The sequence below is a fragment of the Chiloscyllium plagiosum genome, unplaced genomic scaffold (genome assembly GCF_037043375.1).
Source record: "Chiloscyllium plagiosum isolate Xiang-an unplaced genomic scaffold, Cpla_swu_hap1 HiC_scaffold_24, whole genome shotgun sequence".
Classification (NCBI taxonomy): Eukaryota; Metazoa; Chordata; class Chondrichthyes; order Orectolobiformes; family Hemiscylliidae; genus Chiloscyllium; species Chiloscyllium plagiosum.
This window is the reverse complement of record NW_028270162.1, coordinates 16194597-16215969: the sequence shown is the minus strand read 5'-3', so window position 1 is coordinate 16215969 and position 21373 is coordinate 16194597. Positions and strand designations below refer to the sequence as shown.

Here is a 21373-nt window from a genome sequence, read left to right as displayed (position 1 = left end):
TTTCTTAAACCAAACCACTTATTAGTAGATTTGCTAATTTCACTTGCACAATTGGCGATAGAGGAATTTTAACTTGCACTTTCAAAGTGATCAGTCTTGTACCATATTGACAATGTATTTGCCATTCTTTCCTGGTTCTGAAAACATTTTTTTCAATTTAAGATTGCCAATATCCTGGATAGCCATGCAGCCACCCTTCAACGGAAAGCAGACAGAGAAGTCTTCTTTATGAACACACAGAGCATTGTCCAGTTGGTGCAGCGGTGAGTAGCAAATTCTCTATATTATTAATACTCAATGTCATTTTTGAAGGCTTAGTAGCTGTAACAAATTTGAACTTGACATCATATTTTGAAATCCTTTTTTATACATAAATTTCTTCCAATTTCTCAAGTATACCACATAAGTATTATCTAAACCCTTTGGTTTAGATTCTAGTGTGCATCTCATTCCCAAATCTGTATAATTAAGCTACAATTGATGAGCTCCTGATACATTATTCATATGTTGATGTGGATCTCATGCATAATGTGATATCAGTTTATTAATCCAGTCTGTTGTTTATGTAATAGAAACAAAAATTGCTGGAAATACCTAGTAGGTCTGAGGAGAGGAAGAAAAAGTAAATGTTTTAGGTTTGTGACACTTTATCAGATCAGATGTGATTAAAAAATCAAATAATTCTGATATGTTAATTCTACATAGAATTTCTACAGTGTGGAAACAGGCCCTTCAGCCAACAAGTCTACACTAACCCTCTGAAGAGTAAGCCACTCAGATCCACTCCCCTACCCAATATTTACCCCTGACCTAACCTACACCTCCTTGACACTATGGGCAATTCAGCACAGCCAATTCATCAATACTGAACATCTTTTGGATTGTGGGAGGAAACCAGAGCACCCAAGGGAAACCCACACAGACATGGGGAGATCGTGCAAACTCCACACAGGCAGTCACCCAAGGCTGGAATCAAACCCAGGTCCCTGTTGTTGTTAGGCGGCAGTGCTAGCCACTGAGCCACTGCACCACCCCATTCTGTTTCTCCATTGTTAGATGCTGCTAGACTTGCTGAATATTTTCAGCATTATGTTTTTATTTCAGACTTTCAGCATCTCTGGATTTTTGCAATTGCTTTTTTAAATCACATCTTTGACATCACATTCTTTGTTAATTTGCCACCAATTTATCCATGGAGGAGTTAATGTTTCTTTTAATTTCTTTTAGACTTTTTAATAGCTGCAAACAAACATACTGAAGCAAAGAGTAAATATCCATGCTATCTTTTATTGAGCAAGCTAAACTGCGATCATCACTATTTCCCCATCTACTAGACATGCTTCCTAATCCTGGAAAACCAACAATAAACATATTCTTTCAATTGTGGTTTTCCTTTGGTATTTTACAATGAAAAAATTAAATACCTCAAATGGCCATAACTTTTCCTCTCCCAGCCACATTTGGTTTATTACAGTATTCAGTATGTTCCATCTCTGGTTGAATAGACTGTCGTAACCGTAAAGGGGAATTTTGATAATAGATGTATTAGCTGGTGGGAAAACATATTATTAGGGGTCGAAACTGAAAGAGAACAGATATCTTAATAAAATCTGAAAAGCTACTGACAGGAATAATATTGTGGTGACTTACTTAATTTTATGGATGCTTCAGAAAGTAACACTTGCTCAAAAATTTCCCAAATAAAATTAATCAAATCTGACATTTACTCATTGCTATTTGATTTGTGATTTAAGAAATTAACATGAATATTAATGTTTAAATTAGCCAAGCATGAACAACTGGAAGATTCCAGCTGCCAGCTGTGTTATTGGTTTGCAGCTAATGGATGTATTTTGACCATGTGCCTTCTCCTCTATAATGGGTAGGAATAGCAGTTCCATTGGGTTCCCAACATTATGAAAAATGTATATTTAATTTGTTCCATTTTTTTTTGTCAGCTATCGAAGTGGGATTCGTGGGCACATGAAATCAGTTGTCCTTGACCTGCTGAGGAGGTATCTGAATGTGGAAACACAGTTTCAACAAGGTAAAAAAAGTTAGCTTTTAAAATAAAACCAAGAGCTGACCTTACACTCCTTTTGGCTTCACAGTCTTGGGTGGATTCGTGGCAAATTTAAAGTGCTTTTCTGCCTCCTAGCATCTTCTTAACACTGGATTGAATCCATATATCACTTGATTATACTTCATAAATGTCCCATAGAAACTTCACACAGTTGTTTGTTCTAAGCCCAGTTTATAACAATGGTTATTTATGCACCAGAAATGTTAGCCTGTCTTCCCTCTACTGCATGTTTCTGGCATTCTCTTTTTATGTTGCATTTTTTCCAAACATTTTAATGAAAATTGAAATGTTTGAGAATTTAGGTCCGATCTCTTTCAAACCCCCTTTCTAATAATGTGCCTTTCTGTGGCACAGGGGGTGAGCAGAAAGCTTTCTGATCATGTTTCTTTGATCATATACATTTGGAATTTATTAGGAACACACTACATGAGTTTAACTTTCAACTCTCTTTGCTACTACCTATTCTGTGTGCTTTCATGTTATTAACTGATTCAGATTTAATAGTCCAATCAAGTATGAACAATCTGGTACTAACTTGCATTTTACTAATCCATGGATAAACTAATGGTATAGCAACACACTGTATTGTAAAATATTCATAAAACTATAAATAGAAATATCTTTTAAAGCATTAAAACAATGCCTCAGATATTATGAAAAAGAAAAGTAGGCTCTGGTGGGAAATGCCTGTGCTCCATGTCTCCAACAGGCTTTTGTCTCAGTCCAAACATTTAGAATCATTTTAACAGAATAAATTAAAACTTTAACAAAGTGATCTGGAGAAAAAACTAGGAATTAACAAGTTCCCTAATTCCCAGCTGTTGTTCTCAAGCATGTAACTTGGTTTTATTTTTCTAGATAGTAATGTAGAGTTTTCAAAAATTTCATTTTCCAGCTCATTATGACAAATGTGTGATCAACTTGAGGGAACAGTACAAACCTGATATGACACCAGTACTTGACTGCATCTTCTCTCATGCACAGGTGGCCAAGAAAAACATCCTAGTTATCATGTTAATTGTAAGTACAATAAAATGAGCAGAACCTGAGTAGAGGTTTATCCATTTACTTAGTCCAGTCTAGGTTTTCTGACCAAGCAACATTGATGTCCCCTGCAGTGAAATCTTCCCAATAACTGTAAATCAATATTTTCAGTTCAACATCCAGTAAAATCTTTATCCAAATCTTGAAAATCGATTTGCTGATAAGTTTCTTCTGAACCCTCTCCAGTTATTAATAAGAATGCTACATTGTGGAATATTTGTGTTTCAGATATATTGAAATGTTAATTAGTTGAGGAGATGTTATATGATATTGTAGGTTATTTTACATCTGGTGGGAAAAGTTGCATATTTTTAATAATTATTAGCAATGACCAGATCATTGTAATTTCCTTGTTGATTACTCCCATAAATGATCATTACAGTAGTACCTCTCTATAAGCTCATCCTGCCCTCACCTGGCAGGTACAAGTGCATGTTTCCAGATAGACATTATTGCACAGCAATCAAGAAAGAGAAACCTTGCTTCCCCTCCAATCCCTTAGCACAGGTGATGACTGATAATTTGCTGTCCCTGTTAAGAGCTGCTGGATAAGATCAGAGCAGGGTTCAACTTAGCTTTTCATTAGTGTCCATGGCTCATTGATGCTCCCTCAGTCAGACAGTTGTAGAGTCATAGAATCATATAGAATGGAAACAGACCCTTCAGTCCAACTAGTCCATGCTGACAATAATCCCAAAGTAAACTAATCCCACCTGCCTGCACTTGGCCCATATTCCTTCAAACATTTCTTATTCATGTACTTATCTAGATGTCTTTTAAATGTTGTAACTGTACCCGCATCCACCACTCCTCAGGAAGTTCATTTCACATACAAACCACTCTCTGTGTAAAAAAAAATTGCCCCCATGTCTTTTTTAAAATCGTTTTTCTCTTAGCTTAAAAATATGCCCCCTAATTTTGAAATCCCTCATCCGAGGGAAAGACACTTGCCATTCACCTTATCTATATCCCTTATTATTTTATAAACCTCTATAAGGTCACCTCTCAACCTCCTACACTCCAATGAAGGAAGTCCCAGCCTATCCGGGTTCTCCTTATAACTCAAACCCTTCATTCCTGGGAACATGCTGATAAGTTTCTTCTGAACCCTCTCCAGTTATTAATAAGAATGCTACATTGTGGAATATTTGTGTTTCAGATATATTGAAATGTTAATTAGTTGAGGAGATGTTATATGATATTGTAGGTTATTTTACATCTGGTGGGAACAATTGTACATGATTCACTGTATTTTGCTTGTTTATTAGGACCAACTTTGTTCTCGAGATCCCACGTTGACAGAAGAACTGATGGTAATTTTAAATGAACTAACACAACTTAGCAAAATGGAGAATGCCAAGGTGGCTCTACGATCCAGGCAGGTGAGATTCTGCATAACTGGAAAACAGATAACGTGGTTTTGATAGTATATGTGGAAAAGAAAATTAAACTTATGGCAGTGCAGGAGTGAGCATTCAAATTTTAGAAAACCAAGAAAGTGGAAGGGGGGCATTTGTTTCCATTTTACAAAAATATCTGTTCGTGAGAAATGAGTGGAAGTAAATTGTGACCTGTTAGTCAAATAATTAATAACCAGCAGGACTTTAATGTGTGGTACGTAACAGCTAACACAATTATTTTAATTAGACATATAGTGGAAAATGGGAGTTAAACAAAGCCAGGTGATAGACATCGATGCATGGATACCATAGTTGCACCAGTGTACTTTCCCATTTTAGTGATCTAAGATACATTTTCAGAAAGGCTAGTCATAGCCACACAATTGCCTGTAGAAGAGGGGAAGGTCTCTGAGTTACTTCTTGGAACATTATACTTTGTGTGATTAGTTCATCAGCACATTGTTAGAGTGGTCAACTGCAGCAAGTGCCTGTTTTGCAGAAGTTATAAGGTTTGAAGAAAAAAAGAGCTGTCTTGTAAATATGATTCAATGAATTAAGGTAAAATAGCAGAACAATTTCACCTTTTTTAATGAGCCAATCTGTGTAAGTGTCCATATTTATATTTGTGCCTCCCGTTTGTCCGTCTTAATGATGTTGCCAAAACGGGTACACAATTCCCTCATTTTTTTTTCAGTGTTATCTGTCAAAATAAAAGATTTACATTTTAATTCTTAACCTGGATTTTACTCTACTTGCCCCCATTTTCCTGCTTGATTCATCTTGGATCTGAGAAGGATAAACACCTAGCCTCAATATATTCCGTTCACTGCTGAGCTCAGTATGTTTGGAGGCAATGTATGTTGTTGTGGATAAAATGTTTTAGCCTAATCTAATTTGGTTTGTTCCGATGACTGCCGACAGTCATCGGAATTTTAAGGAAACATTTGTTCAATGTAAATTTTCTCTGGGTCATGAGTGAAAGAAAACAGCACTTTCTGTTTGAGCTCTACTTGCCTTCCTCTCCTGCTGCCAGTGATTTAAGTGGTGGTAAATTAAATAACTCCACAGAGGCTGGTATCCCGTCACCAAGTCACCCTTTATTTACACGTGGAAAGTCCTTGACACTGATCTTGCTCCCTCGAAGGCAGCTGTCAGTGTGTCAGAATATCTGACACTCTTGTTTTTAATCTGTCAGCCAGGGCTCCCTGATGACCTTTTACAATCACTAAACTTTCAACTGTATCCTATGCAAACCATCATTTTGTTCCCATTGTTCCAGATAGCTGGCAGCTTACTCAATCTTCTGGACCATCACATTTAAACATAAACCACTTCTTACCTAACAACTGACATGGCAGAGATTGCTGGACAACCCTCAATGCTAGCACCATGCGATTGTACCTCCATCCTGGGCTGATCTGTTCTTGGATGACTTCTAGTTTCTCAATCATCATGAATGAAATAGTGGTATCTTACTGTGACCTTGGCTGAAATCAGTTATACTGCTTCTTTCTGCTAAAATTGTTCTTTAAATGTTTTTAGGTTTTGATTGCATCGCACCTGCCCTCCTATGAGTTGCGGCATAATCAGGTGGAGTCCCTCTTCCTGTCTGCTATCGATATGTATGGCCACCAATTCTGTCCTGACAATCTAAAAGTGAGTTTGAGACTGTAGCATTAGAGTTCTATTTTGATTTGATTAATGAACAGCTTTTGTTACATAATTTATTTTCTCAAGTAACTGAAATAAACTAACTTTTGGATGCTAAGGAATTAAGGAATTCGGGGATTGAATTAGAAAGTGGAGTTTAAATGGAGTTAAACTATGATCATACTGAGCAACAGAGTAGGCCTGTGGGGCTGTATGGCCTACTCCTATTTCATAAGTTCTTATGTTTATTACCATGGCAACAACTGAATACCCTTCCCGAGAATGAAAAGATTTTCTGAGGCTGTTCTTTGACATGGCACACCATAGAAGACTGGAAGCACTTGCCTTCACATCTACCTCATTGGTCAGGAACAATGTTCAGGTTAAATTATCTGGTCACAGTCTCATTGCTGTTTATGGAATCTTGCTGTATCCAAATTGACAGCCATCTTTCCAACATTACTAGAAGGACTACACTTCAAAAATACTTCATAGGCTGTAGAGTGGGATGTACAGTGGTCATGAAATGTACGATATAAATGGCCTGGGCTTTTTAAAGAGGTAATGAAGTGCCTTGCAATTGTAGCTACTGTTCTGATTTGGAGATGCCGGTGTTGGACTGGGGTGTACAAAGTTAAAAATCTCACAACACCAGGTTATAGTCCAACAGGTTTAATTGGAAGTATACTAGCTTTCGGAGCGTCGCTCCTTCATCAGGTGGTAGTGAAGGGCTCAATCCTAACACACAGAATTTATAGCAAAAATTTACAGTGTGATGCAACTAAAATTATACATTGAAAAATTGATTGTCTGTTAAGCCTTTTATCTGATAGAATACCGTGACAGTTTCACTTCTTACATGTGTAAATCACAAAACCTTTTTTTAAAAAGTTGCATTCTCAGGTTAGCTGTTAACAATGGTGATAGCTAGACAATATATTGAAGGTGTTATCCCCCTGTGTTCTCTGTCTATGCCATGATGTTTAGATTGATTCTAATGTAAAAAGTGAGATAATGGAGTTTTACATGAATTCATGCAGTTTTTGAGCAAAGTACAATGTAACCCTGCAAGTACAAATTCACCCCACAAAATATGTGTGCATGTGGGTCTTTGTCTGTCTCTGTGTGTGTGTCTGTGTGTCTGGGTTGGGGGTTGTGAGTGTGAGAAAGCGTGTGTAGTGAGTGCAGAGTGTCTTACGTCTGTGAGGGGGTGCATGTGTGAGTGTGGGAGTGTGTGTGTAAGGGTGTGTGGGGGTGTCTGTGCACGTCTGTGTATATGTGTGTGTGTGTCCTTGTGTACAGAGGAGTGTCTGTGAGTGTGTGTATAGTGCAATGGTGGTCACCTGTAATGTGACATGAACCCAAGGTCCCGGTTGAGGCCCTCCTTCTGGGTACCGAACTTAGCTATCAGCCTTTGTTCGGCCACTTTTCGCTGCTGCCTGTCCATGAAAGGCTTAACAGACAAGCAATTTTTCAATGTATAATTTCAGGTACATCACACTGTAAATTTTTGCTATAAATTCTGTGTGTTAGGATTGAGCCCTCCATTACCACCCGATGAAGGAGCGATGCTCCGAAGACTAGTGTGCTTCCAATTAAACCTGTTGGAATATAACCTGGTGTTGTGATTTTTAACTTTGTAGCTACTGTTGTAATCTAGGAAACATGTTAATCAATTTGCACTAAAGCTGTCACTGTGCAGAATAAACTTTGAAACACAGGCAATCCTGAGATGCAAACAGGTTCCATTCTGGAGTCTGTTTGCAAGTCGTTTTGTACCCAAATTGGAACCCTATGTAGGACAATATAAAGGAGCAGTTCCTAAATACAGGAAATGCTCATATGATGGATCTTTAAAATTACACCCTGGGTATGAGATTGCATTTTTAATTTGGATGTTCATAAATCAGGGATGCCCTGGACCACAAAAACTGGAATTATTTAAGGTGTTACAATTGAGAGATGTTATGACGTCTCTGGATAGATGATCAATGATGGTTGATTGATCTTTATCATTCATGATAATTGTTACATCAGTAGGGGTTGGCACAACTGGTAGTTGGCTGAAGTTGGTGACTTTTGCCTGTTTACCTAGCAACCTGCTGCTGGGGATTGTTGCATTTTGTAACATCTAGATTTATTGTCCGGGTAGTACGCTGGCTCAGTGGTTAGCACTGCTGCCTCACAGCACCAGGGATCCAGTTTCAATTCCAGCCTTGGGTGGCAGTATGTGTGGAGTTTGCATGTTCTCCCTGTATCTGCGTGGGTTTCCTCCGGGTTCTCCGGTTTCCTCCCACAATCCAAAGATGTGCAGGTTAGGTGAATTGGTCATTCTAAATTGCCTGTAGTGTTAGGTGCATCAGTCAGAGGGAAGTGGGTCTGGGTGGGTTACTGTCCGGAGGGTTGGTATGGACTTGTTGGGCTGAAGGGCCTGTATCCACACTGTAGGGAATCTAATCTAATAAAGTTGTTGTTCCAAAATTATTGAGGTGTGTGTGACTACCTATGCAATTGAACTATATGACAATTATCTGGAATGTAAAGAGTACAATTTATTTTTTAGAATTTTGGATTATTATATTTTTGTCTTGTTCAGCCAAGAAGGGATTAATGGACCAAATATTCATTCTATTGTTGTTTGGCTTTAGAAATTGATCTTCTCAGAGACCTCTATTTTTGATGTTCTGCCCAGCTTCTTCAATCATGTCAATAGAGTTGTACGGATGGCAGCTCTTGAGGTAAATCATAATTTACTGAAAATATTTTATGGTTCATTTGTGATGCTGGATTACTTATTTTTTTAAATGAAATCCCATTTTACATAAGTAAGAGTTGTTTTTTGTTTTCAATTTTCTCCTCTTGTGCCCACTGACTATTATTGTTACATAATGCCAAATGTGGTCTTTTAAATCTCACCCAGATGATTACACATATTTCAAGCAAAAGATATCAATTTCAGAATCCTTAAGTGATTCCCTGCCTTTCGGGTGAATAATATTTTCTGATCCTTCATTCATTAATCAATTATTCTAATTCATAACTGTGCACTCACAATGATAATTGCTACAATACACACTTATAGCATTATACCAAGAATATCAAACCAATGAATACAATTGCTTACATTGTTACAAAGCATTAAGTAGTTAGGATTGTTCCTAAATTGTGGGCTGATTCCCACCATTTGTAATCAGATGACTGCCTCATGTTTAGCTATTCTTTACTATATCTTAGTGTTCAAACTGTGCATAGCGAGTTTTGAGAAGATTCGTAGCTCAGATTGAGGTTTTGGATGTAGGTTTGCTAGCTGAGCTGCAAGGTTCGTTTCATTACCCTACTAGATAACATCTTCAGTGGGCCTCAGGCGAAGCAATGCTGAGAATTCCTGCTTTCTATTTATAGAACATAGAACATAGAAGAATACAGCGCAGTACAGGCCCTTTGGCCCTCGATGTTGCGCCGATCCAAGCCCACCTAACCTATACTAACCCACTATCCTCCATATACCTATCCAATGCCCGCTTAAATGCCCATAAAGAGGGAGAGTCCACCACTGCTACTGGCAGGGCATTCCATGAACTTACGACTCGCTGAGTGAAGAACCTACCCCTAACTTCAGTCCTATATCTACCCCCCCCTAATTTAAAGCTATGCCCCCTTGTAATACCCGACTCCATACGCGGGAAAAGGTTCACACTGTCAACCCTATCTAACCCCCTGATCATCTTGTACACCTCAATCAAGTCACCCCTAAACCTTCTTTTCTCTAATGAAAACAGCCCTAAGTGTCTCAGTCTTTCCTCATACGATCTTCCTTCCATACCAGGCAACATCCTGGTAAATCTCCTCTGCACCCGTTCCAGTGCCTCCACATCCTTCCTATAGTATGGCGACCAAAACTGCACACAATATTCCAGATGCGGCCGCACCAGAGTCTTATACAACTGCATCATGACCTCAGGACTCCGGAACTCAATTCCTCTACCAATAAAAGCCAGTACGCCATATGCCTTCCTCACCGCACTATTTACCTGGGTGGCAACTTTCAGAGATCTGTGTACATGGACACCAAGATCCCTCTGCTCATCCACACTACCAAGTATCCGACCATTAGCCCAGTACCCCATCTTTTTGTTGTTCTTCCCAAAGTGAATCACCTCACACTTAGCTACATTGAATTCCATTTGCCACCTTTCTGCCCAGCTCTGCAGCTTCTCTATATCCTGCTGTTTGAGTTGGTGATGTCATTTCCTGTGGTGATGTTATTTCCTGTGGTGAAGTCATTTCCTGTTCCTTTTCTCAAGGAGTGATAGATGGGGTCTAACTCGATGTGGAGAAAGTGAGGTCTGCAGATGCTGGAGATCAGAGCTGAAAATGTGTTGCTGGAAAAGCGCAGCAGGTCAGGCAGCATCCAGGGAACAGGAGAATCGATGTTTCGGGCATAAGCCGATTACAAATGGTGGGAATCAGCCCACAATTTAGGAACAATCCTAACTACTTAATGCTTTGTAACAATGTAAGCAATTGTATTCATTGGTTTGATATTCTTGGTATAACGCTATAAGTGTGTATCGTAGCAATTATCATTGTGGTTTCCTGAAGAAGGACTTATGCCCGAAACGTCGATTCTCCTGTTCCCTGGATGCTGCCTGACCTGCTGCGCTTTTCCAGCAACACATTTTCAGCTCTAACTCGATGTGTTTGTTGATAGAGTTCCGGTTGGAATGCCATACTTCTAGGAATTCTCATGCGTGTCTTTGTTTGGCTTGTCCTAGGATGGAGAGTCCTTTTCCTGCAACACAGGAGTGTTGTTTGACTGCAACCCTACCAGTATGCTAAAACTCAAATGCAGGCTTACACATAAACCTCTTAGTCAACTAGCATACACAAGTTCCACTAGTACCGCCTCCGGTAGAGTTCATACTGGCTTTTAAAATTCTCGTCTTTGTGTAATGTTCAAAGAGAAAAACATGAATTGTGCCTGTCATTTGGTATATTGTCTGCAGGAAATGGCCTACTATTGAGCAAGGCTTCATCAGCCTCTCCTTGTCTTTGTAGTCTCAATAAATTTTGCCTTTTCTTCCTCAAAAGGTTATTGTTTGAAATTTCCTCCACACCTTTAGGTGTAACATTCCATGGGTCTCTCCCTCTTCAGAAAGCCACTTATTTTCAGCTGTAGCTCTTTTTTGGCTGTATCAGCTCTCTTTAAAAAAAATTGGAATTACATCATAAAAATGTCAATAGTAGTGTGAGGTTCTCACCTTATAATCATTACATCATCCAGACATTAGATAACACTTGAAAAGGATTGTCTTATTTTTCAACACTTCCCCTTTATTCACTTTCACCTTCCTTGGTCTATGGTTGCTAACACCAACTGAAGCACCACCACTGTCATTCTGGCTCTGAACAAATAACTCAGAATGTTCCAGATGTGGAATTGGTGTTACATTGATCCACTGGGAAAGATCTGATAACAGTCTTTATTAAGAGAACTCAGTTGTGTGAAAACCTCAACAAGTATTTGAATAATCAAAAAAGTAGAGAAGAAAAAATATTGCTGTTCATTTCACCCATCTGATGAGCTGAAGGCTTCCTCTGAATTGGCAGTGGCTGAGGTCTTTAAACTCATCTTTCATTTCTATCTCTTCAAAAGAATTTTGGTTTAACACTGAATATTTAGTTTACTATATGATATATGTTCCTTTTTTGTGTGAAAGGTATATGTGCGGAGAGCATACATTGCCTACGAACTGAACAGCGTACAGCACCATCAACTGCATAATGGCATTTGTGTGGTGGCTTTCCAGTTCCTACTTCCTTCATCTCATCCAAACAGGTACTGCAGGATTTAGACTAAACTTTGCCAAGTAATAAAACTTTGCATGCATTGCTTGTCCTTATCAAATGCTGTTTGTTGCAGAACTGTTAAGATTCAAAATGTTTTCCCTCTATTGGTTGTGCTCAATTTTGTTATTGGTGAATGTGTACTGTATTGAGTTCTGTACGTGAGCAGAGCAGTCAGTGGAGGATAGCCCCTGAAAATGGACATGGGATCGCAGTGTACAATTAATTGTTCCTATTCAATGTTATGCAGGTAGTTTGACAATATGCCTTGTTACCTCCTCATTTCAGCTAGTATTAGCCAAGCTGTTTATTGTCTGAATACATCAGAGGGAGCACAAAGTCATATCTTACTCATATCATTAAAGCTAACCTGCACTTCATTACAAAGGAGTGGTGCATTGTGGCTAGAGCAAGTGCTGACAATCAAGCAGGAAGTGAAGCTGACATTGAAAACAGTGGCACAATATGGGAGAGAAAAAAATTCAAGGTTTTCAGACAGTGCACTTGGAGGACATGATGGAGGAGGTGGAAAATAAAAATGACTTCCTAGATCCATAGGGAGTCAGGACACTTTCCAGATTCCTGGTTCATTTCGAAAGGACTGTGGACAGACAGTCGTGGAAGTCAATGCCAGGTGTCAAGTACCAAAGCTGCAAGAAATTCAATGACCTTGCATGAGCAGTCAGGGGCAGTGAATACATCTTCAAATGCCTATTTATGCCAATGCACCATTAAGCTTTGACATTGTTCAGTTCAGCACATCCTCATCATGGAGTTCAGAAGAATGAAGCAGGATCTGATTGAGGTATATAAAATGCTAAAGGGGATTGATAAGGTGGACGTTGAACAATTGATCTCTCTTGTGGGAGAGTCTTGAACAAGAAGTAATAGATATAGAGTGAGAGGAGGTAGGTTCAAAACTGAGATGAGGTGAAACTATTTCTTTCAGAGGGTTGTGAATCTATGGAACTCACTGCTCCAGAGTGCAGAGAAGGCAGAATCAATCAACAGATTCAAGAAAGAAATAGGTATGTTTCTGATGAAAAGCAGGATAAAGGGCTGTGGGGAGTGGCAGGAAAGTAGAGAATAGGGTAAAATCAGCCATGATCATGTTAGATGGCAGAGCAGGCTAGAAGGGCTGCATTGGAGAAAGTGAGGTCTGCAGATGCTGGAGATCAAAGTTGAAACTTTATTGCTGGAACAGCACAGCAGGTCAGGCAGCATCCAGGGAACAGGAGATTCGACGTTTCGGGCACAGGCCCTTCCTGAAGAAGGGCCTGTGCCCGAAACGTCGAATCTCCTGTTCCCTGGATGCTGCCTGACCTGCTGTGCTGTTCCAGCAATAAAGTTTCAACTTAGAAGGGCTGCATTGCCTACTCCTGATTCTAATTCACATGTTCCTGTCAGCACTTCACCTAACATTCATATGCTTCACTTCAACTTCACACACACAGATGTCAGTGGCGCCATGCACCATCAGAAGGCTATGTGATCATTCAGCCAGCTTCCATCTGGCAAGTGATAATAAAGTTCAGTTGGTTCTCACTGAAATAGCACACCTGAGTGACCTCCTTTATTCAGCTGACAGCAAACTGCAAGATGTTGCAATTGTCTTTAGTTCCAGCCTGGAAGAAACCAGAACCAGAACATTTCATTGTCACCTTCACAGCCCCTGACAATGTATTGCTCTGAGCTTGCGATTGTGTCTACAGCAGCTGGCAGATTTCATTCAAGAATGCCCTTACTAAAGCGCAAACATCTCGTCTGAGGGTCCTCCATAACTTATCACGGTGTTGCCTCATATCTACATAAGTGTCCTTTGAACCTGGAAACGTTGGATAGCAGCTGATCATTTTGCTTGTTATTAATACTAAAGAATGTGGGGAAGAATTAAATCCCATTACCATCACAAGAGAAGTATTATTGGACAAACTAATGGGGCTAAAGGCAGGTAAGTCCCCTGGTATGGATGTCTTGCATCCTAGCATCCTAAAAGGAGTAGCTACGAAGAAATTGGATGAATTTATTGTAATTTTTCAAAAATCCTTGGATTCTGAAGTAGTACCAGAGGATTGGAAACGGTAGAAGTGACATCCTATTCAAAAAGGAAGGTAAAAAGTGGATATCTATAGGCTGATCAGGCAAACATCCATTGTTGGAAAAGAATTGGAATCAATTACTAAAGAAATAATGGCAGCACGTCAGGAAAACCATAATCTGATCAACCTGAGTCATCACAGCTTCATGAAATAGAAATCTTGTCTGAGTAATTTACTAAGGTTTTTCGAGGAAGACTCCACCAGGGTGGATACAGGGGAACTAGTATATGTGTTATATTGGGACAGAAGGCATTTGACAAGTTACCTTACAGAAGGCTAAGTCATAAGATAAGAGTCCATTACGTTGAAGGTGGTTTATTGGCTTGGATGGAGAATTGACTAATGGACAGGAAACAGCAACTGGGGATAAACGCTCTTTTTTCAGATTGGCAACCTGTAACCAATGGGGTTCCACATAGATCAGTGCTGGAACCACAACTGTTTACAATATACAGAACAACCTCTGTTATCTGAACATCAATTATCCAAATTTCGGATTATCGGAACAAGATCTCAAGGTCCCTGTACATGCATTTCAGTTGAAGTGGGAAAATTCTATTCCTCATCCATTTAATGCATCATTTTGTAAACTTGACAGAAATATAGATGCAAGTATGCTTTAATAAATAATTGACTTCAAATATATACTCGAGCCGTGACATTAGAGTTAAGTCTGACACTTCTTATAGAAAGGCTGTCTGAAATGTATTCTCCCTGAGGACAAAGGTTTGTGACTGTGAACACATAAGAACAACATAGCCCGAGCTGTGCACTCTAATGGCAAGATTCCCTCTCAACATTGACTAGTTCCATTTTGCAAACACAGCAGTTTTTTTCTTCAGCTCATGCTATGGCAAGTTAAATCAAAAATGCACTCACACTTTTCATTTCCATTGCTTTTTCTTCCCATTATCCCATGACGATTCTTTTTATCCAAATAAAATGTAGTTCAATATCTTTCAGCTGACAAGAAAATTTAATATAACTTTTTTTTGATGGGTGGGAGCAAATAGTGGTGAGTTAACGCACGTGAAAATAAACAGGAAAAAAAACTTGACTGGAGGAAATACGTGGAAAACATTATCACCCTAAAAAAATTGATGAGAGGACAGAAACTGATCCCCCTGTATTTTGTGCCTCTCTTTCTCTCTCTCTCTCTCTCTCTCTTTCTCTAAGGGCTTAGCGGTTGCTGAAGAGGGAGGGACAACACTTGGTTAGTCTGGATGACGGACGACACCGAACAGAAAGATGCTGGCTGCTGTCGAGGACCGGGATAAAACAGAGGAAAATGTTCTTTGTTTATGATCAGATCAGATATCTGAACAATCAGTTATCCAAACAAAATACTCACTACCTGTCTTTTTCGGATAATCGAGGTTGTTCTGTATATTAATGACTTGGAGAAAGGAACTGAATGTACTACAGCCAAATTTCTGAATCACACAAAAATAAGTGAAAAGCGAGTGAAGGAGGGATACTGATGGTTTACAGAAAGACATTGTTCTTATTTCTTATCATCTTATGGTTTATGGGTTAGGTAAGTGGGCAAAAGATTGGTGAATGGAATATAATGTGGGAAAATGTGAAGTTGTTCATTTTGGAAAGGAGAACAAAAGAACAAAATATTATTTAAATGGAGAAAAACTGCAACAGAGTGAGTTAAGGGAACTTGTGCATGAAACACAGAAAGCTAGCACACAGAGACAGCTGGTAATCAGAAAGGTTAATAGAATCAAAAACAGAAGTTGCAGGAAAAGCTCAGCAGGTCTGGCAGCATATGTGAAGAGAAATCAAAGTTAACTTTTTAGGTCTGGTGACCCTTCCTCAGAGCAGGAAGGGTCTGACAAAGAGTCACCAGACCCGAAACATTAACTTTGATTTCTCTCCACAGATGCTGCTAGACCTGCTGAGCTTTTCCAGCAACTTCTGTTTTTGTTTCTGATTTACAGCATTCGCAGTTATTTCGGTTTTTATTAAAGCTAATAAAATATTGGTCCTTATTTCAAGGGGATTGGAGGATAAAAGTAGGGAAGTCTCATTGCAATTGTACAAAGTGCTAGTGAGAACATATCAGGAGTTCTGTGAGCACGTTTGGTCCCCGTATTTAAGGAACAATATTATTTCAATGGAGGCAGTTCAGGAATGTTTAAAAGGAGGACTCCCGGTTCGGAGGGGCTGTCTTATGAGCAAAGACTAAACAGGTTGGGACTTTACTCACTGCAGTTTAAAAGAATGAAAGGTGATCTTATTGAAAGATTCTTAAGGGGCTTGACAGCATAAATGCTGAGAAGATCAGAGGGCACAGTCTCAGAATAAAGGAGCACTAATTTAAGACTGAGATAAGGAGGAATTTCTTCTATGTAGAACATAGAACATTACGGTGCAGTACAGACCCTTCAGCCCTCCATGTTGTGCGGCCCTGTGAAACCAGTATGAAGCTCATCTATCCTACATTATTCCACTCTCATCCATATGCCTATCCAATGACCTTTTAAATGCCCGTAAAGTTGGCGAGTTTTCAAGCAGGGCATTCCATGCCCCTACTTCTCTCTGAGTGAAGAAACTAACTCTGACATCTGTCCTATATCTATCACCCCTCAATTTGAAGCTATGCCCCCTCATGCTATCCATCACCATCCTCAGAAAAGGTTCTCATTGTCCACCTGATCTAACCCTCTGATTATCTTATATGTCTCAATTAAGTCACCTCTCAACCTTCTTCCCTCTAATGAAAACAGCCTCAAGTCCCTCAACCTTTCCTCATAAGACCTTCCTTCCATACCAGGCAGCATCCTGGTAAATCTCCTCTGGACCCATTCCAAAGCTTACACATCCTTCCTATAATGCGGTGACCAGAACTGCACGCAATACTCCAAGTGTGGCTGCACCAGTTTTGTACAGCTACAGCATGAACTCATGGTTCTGAAACTCAATACCTCTACTAATAAAAGCTAACACACCATACGCCTTCTTAACAGCCTATCAACCTGGATGGCAACTTTGAGGGAATCTATGTACATGGACACCGAGATCTCGCTGCTCATCTACACTACCAAGAATCTTATCATTTGCCCAGTAATCTGCATTCCTGTTACTCCTTCCAAAGTGAATCACCTCACACTTTCCTGCATTAAGCTCCATTTGCCACCTCTCAGCCCAGCTCTGCAGTTTATCTGTGTCCCTCTGTAGCCTACAACATCCTTTGGCACTATCCACAACTGTACCGACCTTAGTGGCTTCCTCAAATTTACTAACCGATCCTTCTACGCCCTCACCCAGGTTGTTTATAACAATGACAAACAGCAGTGGACCCAAAACAGATCCTTGCAGTACACGACTAGGAACTGAGCTCCAGGTTGAACATTTCCCGTCAACCACCACCCTCTGTCTTCTTTCAGCTAGCCAATTTCTAATCCAAACCGCTAAATCACGCTCAATCCCATGCCTGTGTATTTTGTGCAGTAGCCTACCATGGAGAACTTTATCAAATGCCTTACTAAAATCCATATATACCACGTCATTTACCCTTATCCACCTGTTTGATCACCTTCTCAAAGAACTCAGTAAGGTTTGTGAGGCATGACCTACCCTTCATAAAACTGTGTTGACTATCCCTAATCAACTTATTCCTATCGAGATGATTATACATCAATTATTACCTTTTCCAAGACTTTACCCACAATCGAAGTAAGGCTCGCTGATCTATAATTACCAGGGTTGTCTCTCCTCTCCTTCTTGAATAAGGGAACAACATTTGTTATCCTCCAGTCTTCTGGTATTATTTGTGTAGACAATGACAACATAAAGATCAAAGCCAAAGGCTCAGCAATCTCCTCCCTGACTTCCCAGAGAATCTTGGTATAAATCCCATCCAGCCCAGGGGATTTATCTATTTTCACACGTTCCAGAATTTCTAACACCTCCTCCATGTGAACCTCAATTCCATCTAGTCTCGTAGCCTGTTTCTCAGTATTCTCCTCAACAACACTGTCTTTTTCCAGTGTGAATACTGACGAAAAATATTCATTTAGCGCTTCCCCTATCTCCTCTGACTCCACTCACAACTTCCCACTATTGTCCTTGATTGGCCCTAATCTTAATCTAGCCATTCTTTCATCCCTTATATACCTATAGAAAGCTTTAGGATTTTCTCTGATCCTATCTGCCAACAACTTCTCATGTCCCCTCCTCGCTCATCTTAGCTCTTTCTTTAGGTCTTTCCTGGCTACCTTGTAACTCTCAATCACCCTAAGTGAGCCTTAACATCTCATCCTAACATAAGCCTTCTTCCTCCTCTTGACAAGAGATTCAACTTCTTTAGTAAAGCACAGCTCCTGCGCTCAACAACTTCCTCCCTGTCTGACAGGTACATACTTATCAAGGACACACAGTAGCTGTTCATTGAATAAACTCCACATTTCTATTGTGCCCATGCCCTGCAGTTTCCTTCCCCATCCTATGTATCCTAAATCTTGTCTAATCACATCATAATTGCCTTTCCCCCAGCTGTAGCTCTTGCCTTCCGGTGTATACCTATCCCTTTCCATTGCTAAAGTAAACATAACTGAACTGTGGTCACTATCACCAAAGTGCTCACCTACCTCCAAATCTGACACCTGTCTGGATTCATTACGCAGTACCAAATCTAATGTGGCCTCACCCCTTATTGGCCTGTATACACACTGTGTCAGAAAACCCTCCTGCACACAATGGACAAAAACTGACCTATCTAAAGTACTTGAACTATAGTATTCCCAGTCAATACCGTCCACTATAACAACTACCCTGTCACTCTCATCCCTATTGAGAATCACCTTTGCTATCCTTTCCTCTACATCTCTGGACCTATTTGGAGGCCTATCAAAAACTCCCAACAGGGTGACCTCTCCTTTCCTGTTTCTAATCTCAGCCCATCCTACCTCAGTTGATGAATCCTCAAATGTCCTTTCTGCAACCGTAGTACTATCCTTGACTAACAATGCCACACCCCCACCTCTTTTACCATCTTCTTTGTTCTTACTGAAACATCTAAATCCCAGAACCTGCAATAACCATTCCTGTCCCTGCTCTACCCATGTCTCTGAAATGGTCACAACATCGAAATCCCAGGTACCAACCCTTGCTGCAAGTTCACCCACCTTATTCCGGATGCTTCAGGCTGAAAATTGGACACACTTCAAAACAACCTTTTGCTTGTGAATGCCCACATGCGACCCTGAAACCTTATTTCAGACCTCCCTACTCACAACCTCCTCTATACTCGAACTACAATTTAGGTTCCCATCCCCCTGCTGAATTAGTTTAAACCCACCCGAAGAGCATTAGCAAATTCCTCCCCCCTAGGATATTGGTACCCCTCTAGTTCAGGTGAAGACCATCCTGTTTGTAGAGGTCCCACCTACCCCAGAAAGAGCCCCAATTATCCAGGCACCACAATTATCCAGCCTCTCACAGGCTTGTGAGTCTTTAAAACTCCTTGCCACAAGGAGCTAAGGGAACAGTGACTATGTGTATATTTAGGGCTGGGATTGAAAGATTCTTGATCACGAGAGGAATTGAAGGTTACGGAGAAAGGACAGAAAAGTAGACGTGAGGAATGTCAGATCAGCCATGACCTATTGAATGGCAGAGGAGGCTTGAGGTGCCAAGCAACCCACTTCTGTTCCTATTTCTTCTGGTCTTCTGGTTCATGGGATATGGGTGTCATAGGCTAGGCCAGTATCATTTATTATCCATGTCTAATTACTCTTCAGAATCTGCTTGAACTAATGTATACGCACAGCACAGTTTGAAGGGATCTCCAGGATATTTGCAATATTTGTGAAGATTTGTAGCTCAGGTTGTGGTTCAGGTTGCACACAACAAACCTAAACAAGTAGACACAACACGCTCAGAGACTCTAGCCAGACTACCATATATTAAAAAAAGATATCTCGGCGATGACGACCGGACTACTCCGGCCCCTTGGCGTCAAGGTAGCCCCTAAACCTACCAATACAATGAAACAGCTCTTGATGAATCTAAAGGACCCTGTACCAACAACCAGCAGAATGAACATCATATACGAATACCCTGCAAGAATTGCAACAAACATTACATTGGATAGACGGGCAGGAAACTAGCCACCAGGATATATGAGCACCAACTAGCCACCAAAGGACACCACCATCTATCACTAGTATCCTTACACACACACAACAAGGGACATCAGTTCCACAGGGACAATACATCCATCCTGGGACACGCTAAACAAAGGCATGCGCAGGAATTCCTAGAGGCCTGGCATTGACACCGGGACTCTATCTACAACACAAGTGACCTGTGTTGTGATCATGTCCAGTACAAATCCATATCTTACCAGATCAAAAGCAGTATACTCCGTTAGATCTCGGGACGAAAGTATGGACTGCAGATAGACCCCAACCTGGATAATTGGGGCTCTTTCTGGGGTAGGTGGGACTTCTACAAACAGGATGGTCTTCACCTGAACTAGAGGGGTACCAATATCCTAGGGGGGAGGAATTTGCTAATGCTCTTCGGGTGGGTTTAAACTAATTCAGCAGGGGGATAGGAACCTAAATTGTAGTTCGAGTATAGAGGAGGTTGTGAGTAGGGAGGTCTGAAATCTGGTCAGATATGGATTTGTACTGGACATGATCCTTGGTCAATGGCAGATGGAGTTTAATTCACATAAATGCGAGGTGCTGCTTTTTGGGAAAGCAAATCTTAGCAGGACTTATACACTTAATGGTAAGGTCCTAGGGAGTGTTGCTGAACAAAGAGACCTTGGAGTGCAGGTTTATAGCTACTTGAAAGTGGAGTCTCAGGTAGATAGGATAGTGAAGAAGGTGTTTGGTATGTTTTCGTTTATTGGGCAGAGTATTGAGTACAGGAGTTGGGAGGTCATGTTGCAGCTGTACAGGACATTGGTTAGGCCACTGTTGGAATATTACATGCAATTCTGGTCTCCTTCCTATCGGAAAGATGTTGTTAAACTTGAAAGGGTTCAGAAAAGATTTACAGGGACGTTGCCAGGGTTAGAGGATCTGAGCTACAGGGAGAGGCTGAACAGGCTGGGGCTGATTTCCCAGGAGTTTCGGAGGCTGAGGGGTGACCTTATACATGTTTATAAAATTATGAGGGACATGGATAGGATAAATAGACAAAGTCTTTTCCCTGGGGTCGGGGAGTCCAGAACTAGAGGGCGTAGGTTTAGGGTGTGAGGGGAAAGATATAAAAGAGACCTATGG

General features: G+C 40.3%; 1 protein-coding gene across 3 annotated transcripts in view; it reads left to right on the top strand.

Annotated features, from left to right (window-relative positions):
• acacb (acetyl-CoA carboxylase beta) overlaps positions 1–21373 on the top strand; it is a 141444-nt gene that overhangs the window by 52414 nt on the left and 67657 nt on the right. For all 3 annotated transcript variants that reach the window (XM_087999927.1, XM_087999929.1, XM_087999928.1), the window contains 7 exons: positions 163–263; positions 1959–2047; positions 2979–3103; positions 4396–4509; positions 6070–6183; positions 8826–8915; positions 11898–12016. In XM_087999927.1, coding sequence (XP_087856053.1) covers positions 163–263; positions 1959–2047; positions 2979–3103; positions 4396–4509; positions 6070–6183; positions 8826–8915; positions 11898–12016 — 752 coding nt within the window. The remainder of the gene's footprint in view (positions 1–162; positions 264–1958; positions 2048–2978; positions 3104–4395; positions 4510–6069; positions 6184–8825; positions 8916–11897; positions 12017–21373) is intronic.